General features: G+C 33.5%; 2 protein-coding genes across 5 annotated transcripts; one reads left to right on the top strand and one right to left on the bottom strand.

The window, feature by feature from the left end:
- Window positions 1-266: 266 nt before the first annotated feature.
- Window positions 267-8,814, top strand: LOC135848632 (uncharacterized). Of its 3 annotated transcripts, none has more exons than XM_065368576.1 (9): window positions 267-435; window positions 750-831; window positions 2,272-2,492; window positions 2,583-2,804; window positions 6,279-6,404; window positions 6,508-6,617; window positions 6,840-7,013; window positions 7,213-7,299; window positions 8,067-8,814. In XM_065368576.1, exons 1-9 carry the CDS (start codon window positions 363-365, stop codon window positions 8,658-8,660), a joined length of 1,689 nt encoding a protein of 562 aa, XP_065224648.1. In that variant the 5' UTR covers window positions 267-362; the 3' UTR covers window positions 8,661-8,814. The 3 variants fall into 3 exon arrangements, with proteins under 3 accessions (XP_065224648.1, XP_065224649.1, XP_065224650.1); XM_065368577.1 differs by having other exon boundaries at window positions 268-435; window positions 6,282-6,404; XM_065368578.1 differs by lacking the exon at window positions 7,213-7,299 and having other exon boundaries at window positions 269-435.
- A 546-nt stretch (window positions 8,815-9,360) lies between these two features.
- On the bottom strand, window positions 9,361-16,398 carry LOC135848631 (fibroblast growth factor receptor 2-like). Of its 2 annotated transcripts, XM_065368574.1 has the most exons (6): window positions 12,368-16,398; window positions 12,027-12,261; window positions 11,637-11,917; window positions 11,323-11,516; window positions 11,098-11,238; window positions 9,361-10,728 (listed from the first exon to the last, which is right to left on the bottom strand). In XM_065368574.1, exons 1-6 carry the CDS (start codon window positions 15,962-15,964, stop codon window positions 10,455-10,457), a joined length of 4,722 nt encoding a protein of 1,573 aa, XP_065224646.1. In that variant the 5' UTR covers window positions 15,965-16,398; the 3' UTR covers window positions 9,361-10,454. The 2 variants fall into 2 exon arrangements, with proteins under 2 accessions (XP_065224646.1, XP_065224647.1); XM_065368575.1 differs by lacking the exon at window positions 12,368-16,398 and having other exon boundaries at window positions 12,027-12,357.
- Window positions 16,399-17,506: the final 1,108 nt, after the last annotated feature.

Below are 17,506 nucleotides of genomic sequence, written 5' to 3'. Positions count from 1 at the left end.
TATTATTAGATCTATTATTATATTATTTTTTATATTTGAAGCTCTTCCTTCAATGCAAAGAATTTTGAAAAATATGTTGTTTCAAAACCAGTACCAGAAAAAAAATGTAAATACGTACGTACAAAACGTACCTGTACCTACGTAGAAAAATAATCATACCAGCCAATTATGTGATAAGCTTTATTGTGCCAAACATAACACTGTTGACAACGCAGTGGACTTTATAATGCTTGATAAAAATCAATCTCAACATTCATACTATACCTACATTCGTAGCGTTTACTTACTTATGAACAAAGTACCAATTCAGTTATTCGCGGTGATCATGTGTAAGATACATAAATAGTACCTAATGAAAGAAAATGAATAATACCAAGGGTGTTTTTTGTAGCTGCGCTGTGCTGATTTTAACAACTTTTACATCATATTTCACAAGTAAGCTGTGCTAAAAATAAGTAGGCTATACCTAATTATTGATTTCATTTTTGATATTTAAACATAGAAAAAAGCAACAAATTCGATCCAAATTTAGGTTGACGCCTGACGGTGTAGTTGGGCGTATTTCGTAATAGTTTTTAGCATTTTTGAACGTCTCTCATCGATACGTATAAGAAATGCTGAAAAAATATATAATTATGTTGCGCATCCAGTGAGATAACCTATATTTTTTTTTCATAATTGCACCTCTTACAGATATGACCAAATAATACATTTCGTCTACACTGCATAATTTCTCCAATTTTTTTCAGTTTCATACTCTTCACCTGCTCCATTGGTTGGATCCGAAGACCTGATATTAAATACAGTCGAGCCTGGCTACCTGCAACTCATGTAAGTGGAAAACCTCTATGTAGAATGAAATTCGTTTCCCTAGAACTTCCCTATCTAAACCTATGTTAAAATAACCTTTGTAAATGGAAACGGAACCTACATAAATGGATTTTTGTTTTGAGAACCAGAACCTCTGCAACTGAAATGTTACTTTTGTTTTACCTCTATAAGTGAAATTCTTTTCCTTCTTAGCTCAGTGGAATTTTGATTGGAGTAGCAGAAACTCTGTAACTGAATGTTACTTTCTTTTTACCTCTATTAGTGAAATTCCTTTCCTTCTTATCTCTAAAGGTGCTGTTATGATACATAAATGCTTCAGTTGAACTATAACTATAGATACCTAACGAGAAGCCCCCCACATGAGAATCTTCGATTTGAATGAAACTTAGACTGTTGGAAAGAGGACCTCAAAAAACAACCATCCCCCAAGTTCCAGCTGCTCAAGTTGATTTTTCGATTGTTGGCGAATTTTTGAAGTTTTGTGTACACAGGTAAAGCTGTTCAACTCAGAAAAATGGAAAAAACTACAAATATCCATCTCTCCCGCATATCAACTTCCGGAGCTCAAATTTGGGCCAAAGGTAGGTCTTCTAGATACCTGATCGACTCATACCACCATTGGCCGGATCCGGCCTTCCGGTCAGAAAACAGAATTTTTTACTTTTTTTCTCATATTTTCGGTGAATTTGAAAAATGGCCGTTTCTCCCCACCACATGAACTTGAGCAGCTAAAATTTTGGCCGAAGGGTTTATGCTTGATACCTAATCGATTAATACTACCGTCGGCCGGAGCTTCCTGTGGTGAGGAGAAACGGCCATTTTTCGAGTTCACCGAAAATAAGAGAAAAAAAGTAAGAAATTCTGTTTTCTGACCGGAAGGCCGGATCCGGCCAATGGTGGTATGAGTCGATCAGGTATCTAGAAGACTACCTTTGGCCCAAATTTAAGCTCCGGAAGTTGATACGCGGGAGAGATGGATAATTGGATATTTGTAGTTTTTTCCTATTTTGTGAGTGGAACAGCTTTTCCTGTGTACACAAAACTTCAAAAATTCGCCAAAAATTGAAAAATCAACTTGAGCAGCTGAAACTTGGGGGATGGGTGTTTTTTGAGGTCCTCTTTCCAACAGTCCAAGTTTCATTCAAATCGGAGATTCTCATGTGGGGGGCTTCCCTTGTAAGTAGGTATCCAATAATAGTGCAAAAATAATTGTCAGGATCCCAAAAGCTTGAAAGAACAACGAGAAATCGAAAGCAAATGAGATACCGACTGCATAATGCTACACCAAAAGTACAAAAGCACAATGCGATACGAAAAGCCAACATGATAACAAAACAAAACTACAAAAGCACATATTTAGGGTTTTTTAGGGAAAGAATATCCGAGCCCTGGCTCATATGATCAATCATCTAACATCCATTCTTATTATTTCGTTAATAGTGGTTCTTGTGCCAAACCGCCTTCAACACCAGCCAGATCTATCACATACAAATGCAATGGAGAGTATTCGGAATATTGTACGGCTGGCAGAACTGTTCCTGAATATACTGTAGTCAACATTTCGTGTAACCCTGGATATTTCTCATTGAATGGTGATAGCAATGAAACCGTATCAGTTTGCATCGATAAAAAATGGATTCCTGCGCATACTAGATGTCACAGTAAGCCATATTTTTTAAAACAACACTGATCCAAATGATAATTGGTTACCAACAAATGCTACGTAAATTTTATCGACCACCTATCTGTAGAAATGTGTGACAGATTATACTCCAATTATATGAATGTCCATCTCGAGTGCTTCCAAGGAAATAAATCCATTCCATGTGGAGAGTATTCCTTGACACCTGGCGCAAGAGTTCGCTCTTCTTGCAAATTGGCACATAGATATGAAAATTACAAGAGCACTTATCAAGAAATCAACTGTGGAGAAGATGGGAAATGGGATGCTGCTCTGATTCCTTGCATTCCAGGTAAGGGCCTCGGCCTACGCATCTAAACCTAGACTTGGGGTACGAGTGGTTTCAGTATCCACTTGAATTATCGTTTCTGGAGTTATAGTAGCAAATACAAACATTTATTAAACTATTTTGAACCCGAATACCCGATAGATCGGATATTTTTTCAGGTATTTCATCAAAATTGTATCAAAAATGGTGAAAATTGAAGAAAATCCCATACCCGTACCCGATACCCGTACCCGATACCCGTACCCGATCCTCTGAAAAAATTTTCTGTACCCGTACCCGATACCCGTACCCGAAAACGTTTGGGTTTGAAGCCCTGAATAAACTACTTTTTTAAAACCTCATAATGATGAGCAATATTTGTGCTATTACTGTGAGCATCTAGATCACCCCTTGTCCAAATTGTGGAAAAGTTCATTTTTTGCCCAGCCTGATTTATTAGACACAGATCTAAAATTTCAATTCTCAAAAATTTAGATTTTTCAACAATAAATTTGTTTTTTAAAAACTTCTCAAGGAAGAGCAATTATTGCACTATTACTGTGAGAATGTGGATCACTTCTCTAAATTTTTGAAAAAGTTCAACTTTTGCCTAGTTCAATTTATTGGGTAGAGACCTCAAATTTGAATCCCCAAAAATTGAGAATATTCAACAATAATTTTTTTATTCAAATACTTCTCAGAGATAAGTAACACATACACAATCACTGTGAGCATCGCCATCACTTTCAATCCAAATTGAAAAAAAAAATTCCACCCCAAGGTTAGCTCATTGCACCAAGTCCTCAAATTTGAATTCTCAAAAATTCTGATTTTTTATGAATAAATGTCTTTTTCAAAAAACCCTCAAAGATGAGCGATATTAGCACTATTACTTTGAGCATCTGGAACACCTTTTGTCTAAGTTGTGAAAAAAGTTCAACTTTTGCCTAGTTCAATTTATTGAGCAGAGACCTAATATTTGAATTCTTAAAAATTTAGATTTCTTAACAATAATTTTTTTTTCAAAAACTTCTCAAATAAGAGCAATTATTGCACTATTACTGTGAGGATCTGGATAACTCCTTGTCTAAGTTTCGAAAAAGCTCAACTTTTGCCCATCTCAATTTATCAGATGGAGACCTAAACTTTTATTTCCAAAAAATTTTGATTTTTTCTGAATAAACTACTTTTTCAAAACCTCATAATGATGAGCAATATTTGTGCTATTACTGTGAGCATCTAGATCACCCCTTGTCCAAATTGTGGAAAAGTTCATTTTTTGCCCAGCTACATTTATTAGACAGAGATCTAAAATTTTAATTCTCAAAAATTCAGATTTTTTAACAATAAATTTGTTTTTCAAAAACTTCTCAAGAAAGAGCAATTATTGCACTATTACTGTGAGAATCTGGATCACTCCTTGTCTAAATTGTGAAAAAGTTCAACTTTTGCCCAGTTCAATTTATTGGGTAGAGACCTCAAATTTGAATTCCCAAAAATTTAGATTATTCAACAATAATTTTTTTATTCAAATACTTCTCAGAGATAAGTAACACATACACAATCACTGTGAGCATCGCAATCACTTTCAATCCAAATTGAAAAAAAAATTCCACCCCAAGGTTAGCTCATTGCACCAAGTCCTCAAATTTGAATTCTCAAAAATTGTGACTTTTTATGAACAAATGTCTTTATCAAAAAACCCTCAAAGATGAGCGATATTTGCACTGTTACTGTGAGCATTTAGAACACTCCTTGTCTAAGTTGTGAAAAAGTTCAACTTTTGTCCAGGTCAATTTATTAGAGAGAGATCTAAAATGTTATCTCTCAAAAATTTTGATATTTTTTTTGAATAAACTACATTTACAAAACCTCATAATGATGAGCAATATTTGTGCTATTACTGTGAGCATCTAGATCACCCCTTGTCCAAATTGTGGAAAAGTTCTACTTTTACCCAGCTCAATTTATTAGACAGAGATCTAAAATTTTAATTCTCAAATATTTTGATTTTTTATGAAGAAACCTCTTTTTCAAAAACCTCTCAATGATAAGCAATATTTGCACTATCACTGTGAGCATCTGCATCACTTCTTCTCTAAATTCGTGAAAAAGTTCAACTTTTGCCTAGTTCAATTTATGGGTAAAGACCTAAAATTTAAATTCTCAATAATTTTCATTTTTTATGAATCAATTTTTTCACATAAGCTTCTTTATAGTAAGGAACTTATTACACTATAACTGTGAGCATATACATCACTTCCAATCCAATTTGGGGAAAAAATTATTTTTCTGCCCAATTTGCTTTATTGTATGTATGTAAGTAAAAAGATCAAAAATTTGATTTCTGAAAAATTTTCATTTCCAATGAATCGTTTTTTTTCAAACCCTTTTCCACAATGAGGAACATCTACACTGTGACTGTGAGCATCTGCTTTGCTTATTCCATAAATTGTAAAAAAAATCATTTTTTGACAGTATCATCTCATTGCACCAGGTCCGAAAATTTGATTTCTCAAAATTTTTCGTTTCTAATGAATCAATTTTTTTTTCAAAAATTTCTCAGCAATAGGAAACATCCACACAATAACTGTAAGCATCTGCTTCAATTGTTTTCCATCTTTTGAGAAAATTTCAAATTTCGTTTATGTTGGTAGAATAGCTCAAATTTAAAACCAATTTTCCTAACTAAATTCTGTTTCTCATAAATTTAATTCCATTTCAACAGCATTTCAGATGTACTGGACATGTTTCCTCAAACTGTATGCATCCCTCTAATTGCTTCTCACATTTTCAAATTTCAAATGCATTTTCCCGAAAGTTTGTTTTTTAATATTGAGGTGCAGGTTTTTCATGAACTAATTAAGGAATAAAACTGGAAACAGCTGGAATGAGTTGGTGGATGTCCCCCACTACTTTACATACGGCGGTTTTTTTAAAGGCTTTTTTGGATTTTTAGGATTTTTTTTCTTTCAGTACTTATGGAGTTCGATTCATTCATTTTTTGAAATAACAGCGGTGTGTGCAAATTTTTGAAAACTTTTTTGTCTAATTTTAAGTTAGTGTCCTCCCCACCCACCATAAAAATTTCAGCCTTGTACACTTCTTAGTTTTCCAGAAAAGTGTACTTTTATTTTTTTGATATATTATTTCGGAAATTCCTTTTTTACAAGACATGTTATGAACTTATTATTTAATGATCATGTGGAATGTTTTAAACATTTTTGGCGTTAGTACTGTATGCATTCAAATAAACTTTTTTCAACTTTCAGTTTGCATGAAGTAGAGATTTTAATTTATTTGATTTCCCTTTTTTTAAATCCATACTTCATTATTTAATTTTTTAAATATTTTTTTGATGTATAATTTCGTATGCTGCATCACTGTAAGCATGTTTTGTAAGTGGTCCCACACCCCTTAAGTAGATAGTGGCCCTAAATGGCCACATAATGAATTCTTACTGACAGATATTATTTGATAATATGTATAACTTGTAAGTAGGTTGCGAGAAAACCCCAGGAAGCCATTTTGAAGCACCATGGCACGTTATGTTCTTGCATAATGACCCTGAAACAGTTCATACATGTTCTGGCACCATCATAAGTCCTCGGCTGATTCTAACAAGTAAGCCAATACTCATAGCATGCTGAAATGCTGAATAATCAATAATAGCTTCTTTTTCATAAACTGAGATTCTTCCATTTACACGTGGTTTCCTACTTTTTAGCGGAATTCTGCGTACACCTTCAAATGAAAAAGGAATTCAAAGAAGATGCTAATGCAACGCAATATTCACTTATAGTGACCAGATTCCCCAAGTACCAACGATTGTATGAGGTAGAGTATAAAAATTATCAAATAAGTATTCACTTCGATAAAAATCATTTAGATATCTATATGAGTATCTATATCTAATCGTGTCGTTGTTAGTATAGTTAGGTATTTTACCTAACGAAGATTTGTTTATTACCTTATTAATTATTCATAAATATTTATCTAGATAAGTGGAAGTTTTGTTAACAAACATCTTTCACGTCTGATGAACTTAAATTGTTACAGATAGCGGAATTTCGATATTTCAACCAAGCCAAATACACGTATAATATTGGCCGAATTCAAACGCCAATGATCGTAGTTCTGAAAGAAGAATTAGAATTCAATTCATTTGTTTCACCAGCTAATATTCAATGGGAAAATCCTAGTAGGCTGGATATGTGGAATGGAACAGTGCAGGTGAAGTTTTATTTTGATTTGAAAGCAAAACTACCTGCTTATAGTAATGTACTTATACCTTCTGCTTTTATTGACATTTTCGAGAAGCTCTTTTTTTTAAAAAATAAGCGAAATCCGAAAATTGCCACTTAATTTTGTATAGGTAGATACATAAAAAGTTATCATGCAATGAAAATAATATTGAGGCATCTTTAACAAGATATTATACGCAGTATTCTTCAAGTTTGTTCAATTGGTGAGATTCTCAAATCAACAGAAAATGAAAACAATTGGATCTCAGATCCGAGTAAGTGCCTAAATTAGATCAGATCCAGACCCGGGTTATAGTCCGGCATATGACAATAGGAGTAATTGCACCCCCCCCCCCTGCGATTTCGGCTGACCTGACAATCAAAATAGCCGCCATTTGTAAGTAAGGCCAACTTTTTTTTGGGCAAGTTTGCTTCTAAATGTTCCTTAGGATGTCGTCCTCTTTAAGAAAAAAGTTGTCCCGGAGGATCAGTGGGGGGGGGTTCAATTACTTCTATTGTCATATGCCGGGCTATTGAAACAAGAGTTGTAGGGTGTAAAAATTGGAATTATTTTCGCTAATCAGATTTTGAAACCAGTTCATTAATTTGCAACCAGTTATTGAAAGTCACCTAAAAATAGGAGCTAGAGAAAAAATCTTGAAACAAAAGTTGTAGAGCGTAAAAATTGAATCATTTTCTCCAATTCAATCTTGAAACCGGCTTATCAATTTGCAACCAGTAATCTAAAATAACCTGGTTGAAAATTAATGAACCGGTTTCAAAAAATTGATATCACGTTTTGGTCGCCCTAAGTGTGTTGAATACATTGTGCCAAAAAAACCGGATCGACATTTTATAACCAAACCGGTTTTTCAATTTGTGAACACCCTTTCAAAGTCGCTTTTGAAAGCCCTTATTTTTCACTACTTACCACCGCCGCTTCACTCATCTCGCTAGCTCTTTCCACTTGGAAATGAAATTCACCGGGCACTACTTTCATGTCACACACGGTATTGCATAATTATCTAATTTTAATTTTCAGGTATCAACAATGATGGATCATTCATTGAAAAAAGGGTCCAGTAATGATCTCGCCGATACATTTCTTGGAAGGCCAATCTCCTACAGCATCAATTTCTTAAGCCACATTGCGTGTAAAGAAAGATGGACGTATCCATATTTTGCCCTTTTTTGGGCAAACGTTTTAGGAGGTGAAACTACACTAGTCGACAACTCTTTTTTATTGGATGCAAATCTAATGTGTCTGGAGTATGAAAATGATATAACGTATGGTATTGGAAGTGGTGTTATAGTTGAAGAAAATAACTGCTATTTTATGCGAGGAATCATGGGCGTTGCATTGGATCTACCGAAAATTATTAAAAAAATCGATAAAAGTCCATGGAATAACCCGCCGTTAAAACAATCTCTGGATTGCGATAAAGAAATCCCCCCAGAATTATCCAAGTTTGGGCAAAATGTGAAATTTTGGTGCGACGTGACTAGTCGTTTGAAAAAATTACAAAAAACAACTGGAAATAGATCCGAGATACCGCGGAATTTTGCTTCATCGATTGATATAGCTGACTATATCGACTGGATTAAGAAGGTACGCGATGAAACTGAGAACCAATAATTCAGTAGGTATGTATTGTTAATTAGGAGGCTTCCAACTCAGAATGTGCCATTTTAGTATTCGATAAGATTCTATTAATTATTATCCACTAGATGCAACTTAAATGAATTAAATAATCCACTTTGTTTTATAATAAAGAGCATTGAAAGCAAAATGATCATGTTTTCAATTACTCACTACTTTGGCTAGGTACAAAAAGAAATCAAAATACTAATTAATAGGTAAGTATTTCAAAGAAGTAGGTACAGAAAACCTAAACTTGAAAAAAATAATCATCTAACGAACCAGAAGTAGAAATAAGAAACATACTTTTAGGTCTTCACAACGTTTTGGAAAACAACCCCCCAAAAGACAACAATGTTTGAAATATGTAAGCAAAATGTAATCAGGCAGGGCCGTCAAGAGAGGGGGCAAAGGCAAATTGAGTCTGTGATGAAATAAAGGCATTATTTTTCAATTCTCAAAACACAAATTTTCAGAAGCATTTGCCATAAATTTCATATTTGAGGTATCCAAAAATTCAAAAAATGAAATAAAAATTTTCATACAAGTAAGTCATGTGAATATTACAAAATATGAATTATTAGTAAAATTGATAGTTTTCTCCCACATAAGTAGACAAATTTTCAAATGACACCACCCCCTCCCCCCTCTTAAAATCTTGGTATAGTTCCAACATGATATTTGTCCCGCTCCCGCATCGACTCTTGACGGTTCTGCAATCAGGATTCATTCACATGCCATTTGTAAAAGGTGTTTTTTATGATGGTTAAAATGTGCGAAAAAGATGACAAAAACTACACGCGAACCATTATAGAAATGTTCCAAAATTTTACAACATTTTATTGAGAGATAAGTTCATCATGAATGCAGAATACCTACTTATGCATACATAAAACATAAATCAATACCTAAGTTACTTAAAAATAATACGCTGTGATAAACATAAACTAGAAATTAAGTGATAGCTTTCTAAAAAGAAACTCAAGTTTCCAATTGGTTTCAGAACAATGAAAAATTCTAACAATAGACATTTTAATCAAAATCCTTCAAGTTTCCCAAACTTTGTACATACATATAAATGTTACAATATGTTTTACTCTTTTTTTTTCTTATGCAAATGTGCATAGTCCAAGAGGCAAAAAGCGCCTCAGAAAACATAAAATTTGTCTAGCAATTTGATGCACAAAAATCCAGTTGACTTCTTGTAGATATGGGTGTAAGAAGTCAGAAAAGTTAATTCTGTTTTTTCAAAGTCGTACAATGAGTGAGCATTTTCAAAGTGGCAGTATAAAACAGCCTTTGTTAATTATTTAAAAGAGAATTTGCAATTTACGAAAGTGAGTACTTTCAAGATGGTTTTCTTTTTTGAGAATTTCTGAAAAATTTGAGTCTGAAAGTGAGACATATTTGTACACAAATCAAAATGTGTCTGAGGGTTTTTGACAAATCTTGAGCTTGAAATTGAGTCAATCTCTTACATAAGTAGACCCAAAAGCAGTCATGAAGTCATGATAGAAATTATTGATTCTCCTCCAAAACGTAAAGCCATTTTGGTTGGTCGAATGACATATTCTTAAATATTCTAAATATCGACAGTATCCTGGTAATATCACTATCATTTACTCAAAAAAAAAAAAATATGATGAAAAATTTCATCCCAACAAATTTGTAAAAACACTCACTCATTGGATACTAAGGTACTTAGCTAAGAAATAGTTTAAGAATAAATGAACAATATATAAACAATATGAGCTTGAATTTTAGCAAAATTGAAACCAGAATTCTTATTCATTAAGGTAACAAATTGTCAACTTCATTTTCATTATCACTAGAGCTGGACTCGCTTTCAGTATAGCTAGAGTTGTACTCGCTTTCAGTACTGCTAAAGTTGGACTCGCTTTTAGTATTGCTAGAGTTGGACTCGTTACTATTGGACCAGAAGTTTTCGGATGCATGTTGATCAAGCACTTCACTCGGTAACATTTCACACAACTCTTGAGCAATTGAAGAAAAATTTGGGCGTTCTTCAGGTAAGTAATGCCAACATTCACGCATTAAATTGTACCTAGATACAAATTTTGTAAATCATAATGAAATGTTTTTGGTGGCTAGTTACTCAAATCATACCTAGGCTTATCCCTCTGCAACAAAAATAGCTTAACGAATGACCTCTAAATGGGGATTCTCATAAATACCTACTAATAGATTCAATGCTAGAATGACCATGAAGCAGACAAATTTAAATCCACCTGGGCTCTATTTAGAAAGTTATACTTTTGAGAAACAAAATGCCAAACTACCTAATAAAACTTGTTTTGGAAATGAATGGAAGTTCTCACAATATTACATTATATGGTAATTCACCAAAAATTATCATTACAAAAAATTAACTTTCTAAATAGGTAAGAAATCAGTTGAAATAAATTACACTTACGTTTTAGAAGAGCAGTTAGAAGGTTGTTCCAAGCGGTAACCTGATTTCAAATCCTTGATTAATTTGCCCATGTCTGTAAATGCAGGATATGGGACACCTCCTAAAGTCAGTATTTCCCATAGTAGTATTCCATAAGACCACCTAGATGAATTAGACAGGACTCATTTCAGAAAAATACGAAAAGATATACTAAAATTCATACTCATAAGGAACACATTCACTTACACATCAGATTTGATAGTAAACAGCAAATGCGTTAATGCCTCTGGTGCCATCCACTTTACTGGCAACCTACCCTTTGTCTTCTTTTTATAGTATTCTTTACTTTGAATATTTCTGGCCAAACCAAAATCAGCTATTTTCAACACAAAAACATGAGATACCAGAATATTTCTGGCAGCAAGATCTCTGTGAACACACTAAAAATTGATCCATTCATACATATGTATTAATCCAAAATAACTACCTACTCACACAACATTAGGTAAGTAGAATACAATACTAAGGAATTTTCAGAGCATGTGAGCCTATTCACTGACCTTTTTAGATGCCAGGTATTCCATTCCTCTTGCAACTTGAAGAGCAAAAGTTAGTAAAGTGTGTTCAGCCAGCATTTCTGATGTATTTTTATAGATGAAATAATGACGCTTCCGAAGGAAATGCAATAAATTTCCGTATTGAGCAAATTCTGTAATGATCAACAATGGTCCATTCTGGGTGCAACAGCCAAGAACTCTAAGAACATTTTCATGAGCTCCTATTAATTTCAATACTTCCATCTCTTTAACTAAATCAATCATATCTGAATCTGAATGGGAATCTGAAAATGCAATCATCAAAAACCATGCAAAACTGCCAACATGCCAACTGTGTATAATCTGTAGATGCTATTTGATATTAAAATGAAATGAAAAGAAGAAATGGGTAACCTTTCAACATTTTAACTGCCACAGTAGTTATAACATTCTCTTCCAAGATACCAATAGCTTCCCCTTGAACAACCGTTCCAAATTCTCCTTCCCCCAGATGCTTTCCTAGAGTCAAGTAACCCCTCGGAAATTCCCACTTCTCATCAAGTGGTAAAAGATATTCAACAGCTGTTGCCATTTCAGTGGTGGGACTTTCATATGAAGCGTTAACTTCAATCGTGACATTAGGTAAATTCTGTTACAAAAAAAAAAAAAACAACTCAAGAAAATTTCATTAAGATTTCAGTATATGAACAGAAGTGTTTATACCTTTGTGATGAATGTAGTTTCACAATACATACCAGCACATCTGCTAGATGTCCATCCAGTTGTATTTTATTTTCTATAATCACTTGCTTTATGCCATGTCTCATGGAGATAGCATCCATGCCCATTTTATTCATTCTGCGTTGCATTTGCTTCATTGTTTGTGAATTTTTCAAGTATACTTTGCCAACTATGATTATTATGAGGATAAATACTGACGCTGTAACTACAATATAAATTATGATTGATACTGATGAATTGTTTGCAGATGTATTTGCTTTCAAAACAATCTCTTCAAAATGTTCACCAATTGACACAGTTATAAATTCAATTTTATCCAATTCTTCACGTGCTTGATCCAAATCATCTTTAAATGTTAATGATGTTGAGTTGAGCCTCCTCAGAATACAAATCGTTTCATTTAGAGACAATGAAATTATACTGCAGCTATGGTTTCCAGCCTTCACATGAATGTCCATTATTTGGCAAGATTTGTCTATATCATTTCCTTTGATAATGATGAACACAGTTCCAGTGAACTCCTCAAATTTGGTAGAAAAGTTATGAAATTCTGGATTAGGATATAAAGACAGAAGAACATTGCCAATAACAATACTTTTGTATAAATCACTACTGTCTATCCAAATTACTGTGCAATTCAATGACATGGGATATTCGGAATTTATCGAATCACTTTTGATATCTGGAATGTAAGGTGACTTACACACTATGTCTGCAGACTTGGAAGGTATTTCACATGAGCCATTGAAAGAACTTTTTTCACATTGAATGAAGTACTTCTTCCCAGTATATGCAGAATCTTGAAATCCAGTTTTGGTAGCAATACCTCCAGCAGGGATACTTTTTGGTTTTTTGTTGAAACCATCAATGCCATGATTATAGTTGTTAATGTACCCGAATGCATACTTGTCTTTATAAAAAACATGGCCAAAGGTAACGCTAACAACTTCTTGTGATAACTCATTACAAGTATAACATGGAGAGGTGATACATTCTATTTTAGCAGTATCAAGTGAAAATATTATACATGGTATTTCTCCAATATGAACAGAAATCAATCTACCTACATCCAAATATTCACCTTCAATGATTAGATTTGTACCACCAGATACAGACCCCAGATGGGGATAAACAGAATGAATTTTAGGAACAGCAAAAGTAAAGATTTCTCTGGATTTTACCAACACATAATTGATCATCATTTCTACTGGCCCTTCTCTAACTGCTTGATTGGTTTCAAATAATGGTCCTTTTTCAACTTTCTGAGGACTGGTTTGATTAATGAAGCATACGACTTTCTTCATTGGTTCAAACTGATCCTCAATTGGTATGCAAGGTACTCCAGATACTGTAATTGGATTCATTATGTCTTTCAATGAATAACCCAAGTTTTCACCTCGAATGGTGATAAAAGTGCTTCCTTCAAACACTGCTTTTGTTGGCCAAAAAGAAGAAATAGCGGGAATTGCAGGATGCAGACATGAATTGGCCAGAGTATTGGAAACAATGCCAGTCTTTTTATGCTTTTTTATACCGTGCTTGAAAATGCACTTTTGTTCATCCGTTCTCCAGTAACATGGGGACATTGATTCAGTACACACAAGGCAAGAAGTGTGCGTGTTGCAATCATGAAATGAAATGTTAGTACTCCAAACAAATGGAATATTTTTATCAGTAATTATAATTGACAATGTTAAGCTGAAATTATGACTGCCAGATGGTACTGCAAGAGAAGAATTTGGAAAAGTGCAGTTAACTGTATACGCACTTCCTGATTCAACAGCAACTTTTGCTATAGAAGTAATGTTAAAGTTTTCATCAGCAATCTGACAATGAAGAAATTCTTTAATTTGTAATAATATTTTAGAAAATTTATCCGAACTGGATCTCAATTTCACATGGGTGGAAATGTCATGTTGAAGGTACTCTGAATCATGTGGCTGAATAATTGATAAATTTTCTGATTTTATGGAATTGTACATCAACTTCCAATAACCTATTCTGATATTACAGCCGCATTTAGTAGTCGTACATTCGTTAGTATGTGAGCACCAGTAATTGCATGTTGTGTTGGATTGTACACAAGCATCATAACTACTGAACATAATACAATTTATTTGCACTTTTTCTAAATTAACTTTGGTAAGCTTATGTTCAGTCATCACTAGCAAATCATCATCATCATCATCATCCATTGAAGGAGAAAACAAGAGATTAGCATTTACTGAGGACCGCTCATCTACTGTTACATCATCATACTCGCATGAACTAGTACTGTTCTCCACAATGATCTTTTTTAAATGCCCAGTACTTGTACCAACAAACACATCGATGTGGGAATTCTCTGGCAAACGTCTTGTTGCAATTGCAGTCAGATGTGCATCAAATGTTAGCACAGAAAACACTTTTATAGGAATATTCCCACCAAAGGGGAAGTTTATGCCTGATGGACAGGAATCCTCATCAATACTGTGTTTTATACATTGTCTTACAGGTGATATAAATTCCAGCCCTGCATTTCCCTTTCCATCGAAACAGTTCATCATATTTTCTTTATATATTTTGTCAATATGTTTCAGTGAATAGATACATAGGGCACTACGGTTATTTGGTTTCTGTGAGTTCATAGTTTCACTCTGAGAGAATATCGCAAATAGTAAGGTTTCTCTGTATACATGTTTATCATAACTAAAAGGTTGTATTAGTACATATGCTGCCTGCACCAAATTATAGGGTCGTTCTCCTTCTACAATGCACTCAATTGGAATCTCAGCATACCTGTTTATGAGTTCGTTTCCGTCACCATTACTACAAATCCTAATCAATTTTGAAATATATGGAGATGTTTCTGTTGCAGAACTTTGCTGAGTTGTTAAAATGTTGCTATAGTAGACGTTCCCAAGAGACTGAAATCCGTAAATGTAATTTACAGCGTATTTATCGCGATATTCGCCATTAACTAAAATCTTGCTGCAATTATCACTCAATTTGAAATAAGGAAAATTTCTCACAGCAAGAGCTGGCACTTCAAATGGTTCAGTGAAATTACTATAAGATTGCGCTATCCATAGAATTTTTCTGCTCTCGTATCTGTCATCTACCAGGCATAGAAAATTTCTAATAAAAGCTATAGTTGATGCAGTATGAGTGTTTGCCACAACTGGTTCAAATACGTTTATAACGTTTGATTCTGAAATTATTGTTTCATCCAAAAAATATATACTACAGTTCTGAAGCGTTCCACAAGCTATTAAACGTTGACTATTAAGTCCATCTTCATATATCAGCAAAATTTTGTTATGATTATCCATTGATTTGGGGATTACTTTCTCATTATAGCCAGGTTTTGTAACTGAAGAATTTGTAGAAAATGGCCCAGTTGTTATGTTCGCTAACAATTCAAGATCAAATGATAATTGATACAAACGGTTAACTGCACCAACAAAAATCGAAGATTTAGATATGGCCAACTTATTCAATTTTAGTGTACTGTTGTCAGAGAATACTTTAGCCTGACTAGATAACAGTCTTACACTTTCTGGTTGTAAGCCCAGCAAAATCGTTAAAAAAATTGAAACGTACTCGATTGGCGGCTGGCTGTTGAAATACATTTTTTTAATAGTCCTCTTTGCAATTATGTAGTCGATCAATCAAGTATGAAAGTATCAAAATCCATTTTAGTTGGTTCTTTGATATCAATGTTCCCAGTTACTACATTAAAATTGAGGCAGGTGAATGGTTTTAATTGATTATAGCTTCATATCGATAAGTAGGTATCTGGAATAAAAACGTAAATAATGAGAGACATTCTAACCGTAGAAGTACCTATTATACGTCGAAACAAATGAAAATCAACCAATCCAAAAGTATAAACAATACATAGGAGAAAAATGAATTACATGGCACTTATTGCTCTCATTGGTCTGATTTGATACGAAAAATAACCCTCTTTTTTAAAAATTGGACTCCTTTAGAATAAATGTTGAATTGACTATTTTGGCCGAATCTTTAAAATATAAAAATAAAATAATATGCAAAATCTTACCATTAAGTAGCAGTTTTTTTTAAAAGAACAAAACAACTTTTCAGCATAAAAGTAGGTATTGCACTAAGTTGAATATACTTGCATTTAGCGGTCAAACTTCTCCATGAGCTTGATAATAATTTGATAAAATTCCTCATTATATGTGCTTATCTGCTGTGATTTTCAAAAAAATAACGCAAATTATCACGATTTCATCAAATTAAAAAAAAAAAACAAAACAATTAATCATTTCCGTAGTTATTCTAATCTGCAATGTACCTAGGTAGGTATGTAGTTTATTATACGATCTGTAGAGATTTTCATTTTCTAGTTCAAACTTTTGGTAATACATTTTGAAAAAGAGAGATGAATTCAACCGAGTGAAGCAAGGTTAAAAACTTTCGAAGTATTTGGAAAATTTGTACCTATTTCGAGAAGCTAAAAAAATGGTATTTTTATGTGAGATTTTCAGCTTTAAAATTTTAGAACTTGAATGATGCGTTATTTCTTTAGAAATTTTAAATTTGAAAAGGAGAACGAAGAGGTACGAGAGAACCATGGGTAAAAACTTTTGAAAACTTGTGTTTTAGGAAAATAAAAAACTAATCGAGATACTTACATAATAATTTGAAGAATAAAATTACACTCTTCGTCCTTGACATTTTTAAAACTTTGAACGGATTATTTTCAGGAAATCTACAGTACAATTGACGCAATCAGCAAAATCAGCTCTGCTTCAGTAATATTTTCAACAAATTGAATCTTCCTAAATTTTTAAATTAGGTACCAAATTTAGATAGACAAATGTTTTTGAATTCAGACAATTCTTGAACTGTCTTAAACACGTTTGTACAATTCTTCAAAAATTTTGGCACAATTTCCTCAAACTCTAAATTTGCTAATTTTGGCAGTAGGTATATTTTTTACATTTTACAAAAAATGTCGCCCAAGTCGTCATAGGTAACCATAAAATTCACAGACTTTTCGACGAATTTTCGAGTTGCGAGGGGGTGAATCTGGAGGGCAGACACCCCCCCCTCCCCGCCCAAAAATATTAGAGGGTATAAGTACTGTATAACATAATATGAAAATGCTAATTCTTTTCAAATTTTCAAAAGTCTGACAGTAT

The sequence above is a fragment of the Planococcus citri genome, chromosome 5 (assembly GCF_950023065.1).
Source record: "Planococcus citri chromosome 5, ihPlaCitr1.1, whole genome shotgun sequence".
Lineage (NCBI taxonomy): Eukaryota > Metazoa > Arthropoda > Insecta > Hemiptera > Pseudococcidae > Planococcus > Planococcus citri.
This window is presented reverse-complemented; position numbering and strand designations above follow the sequence as displayed.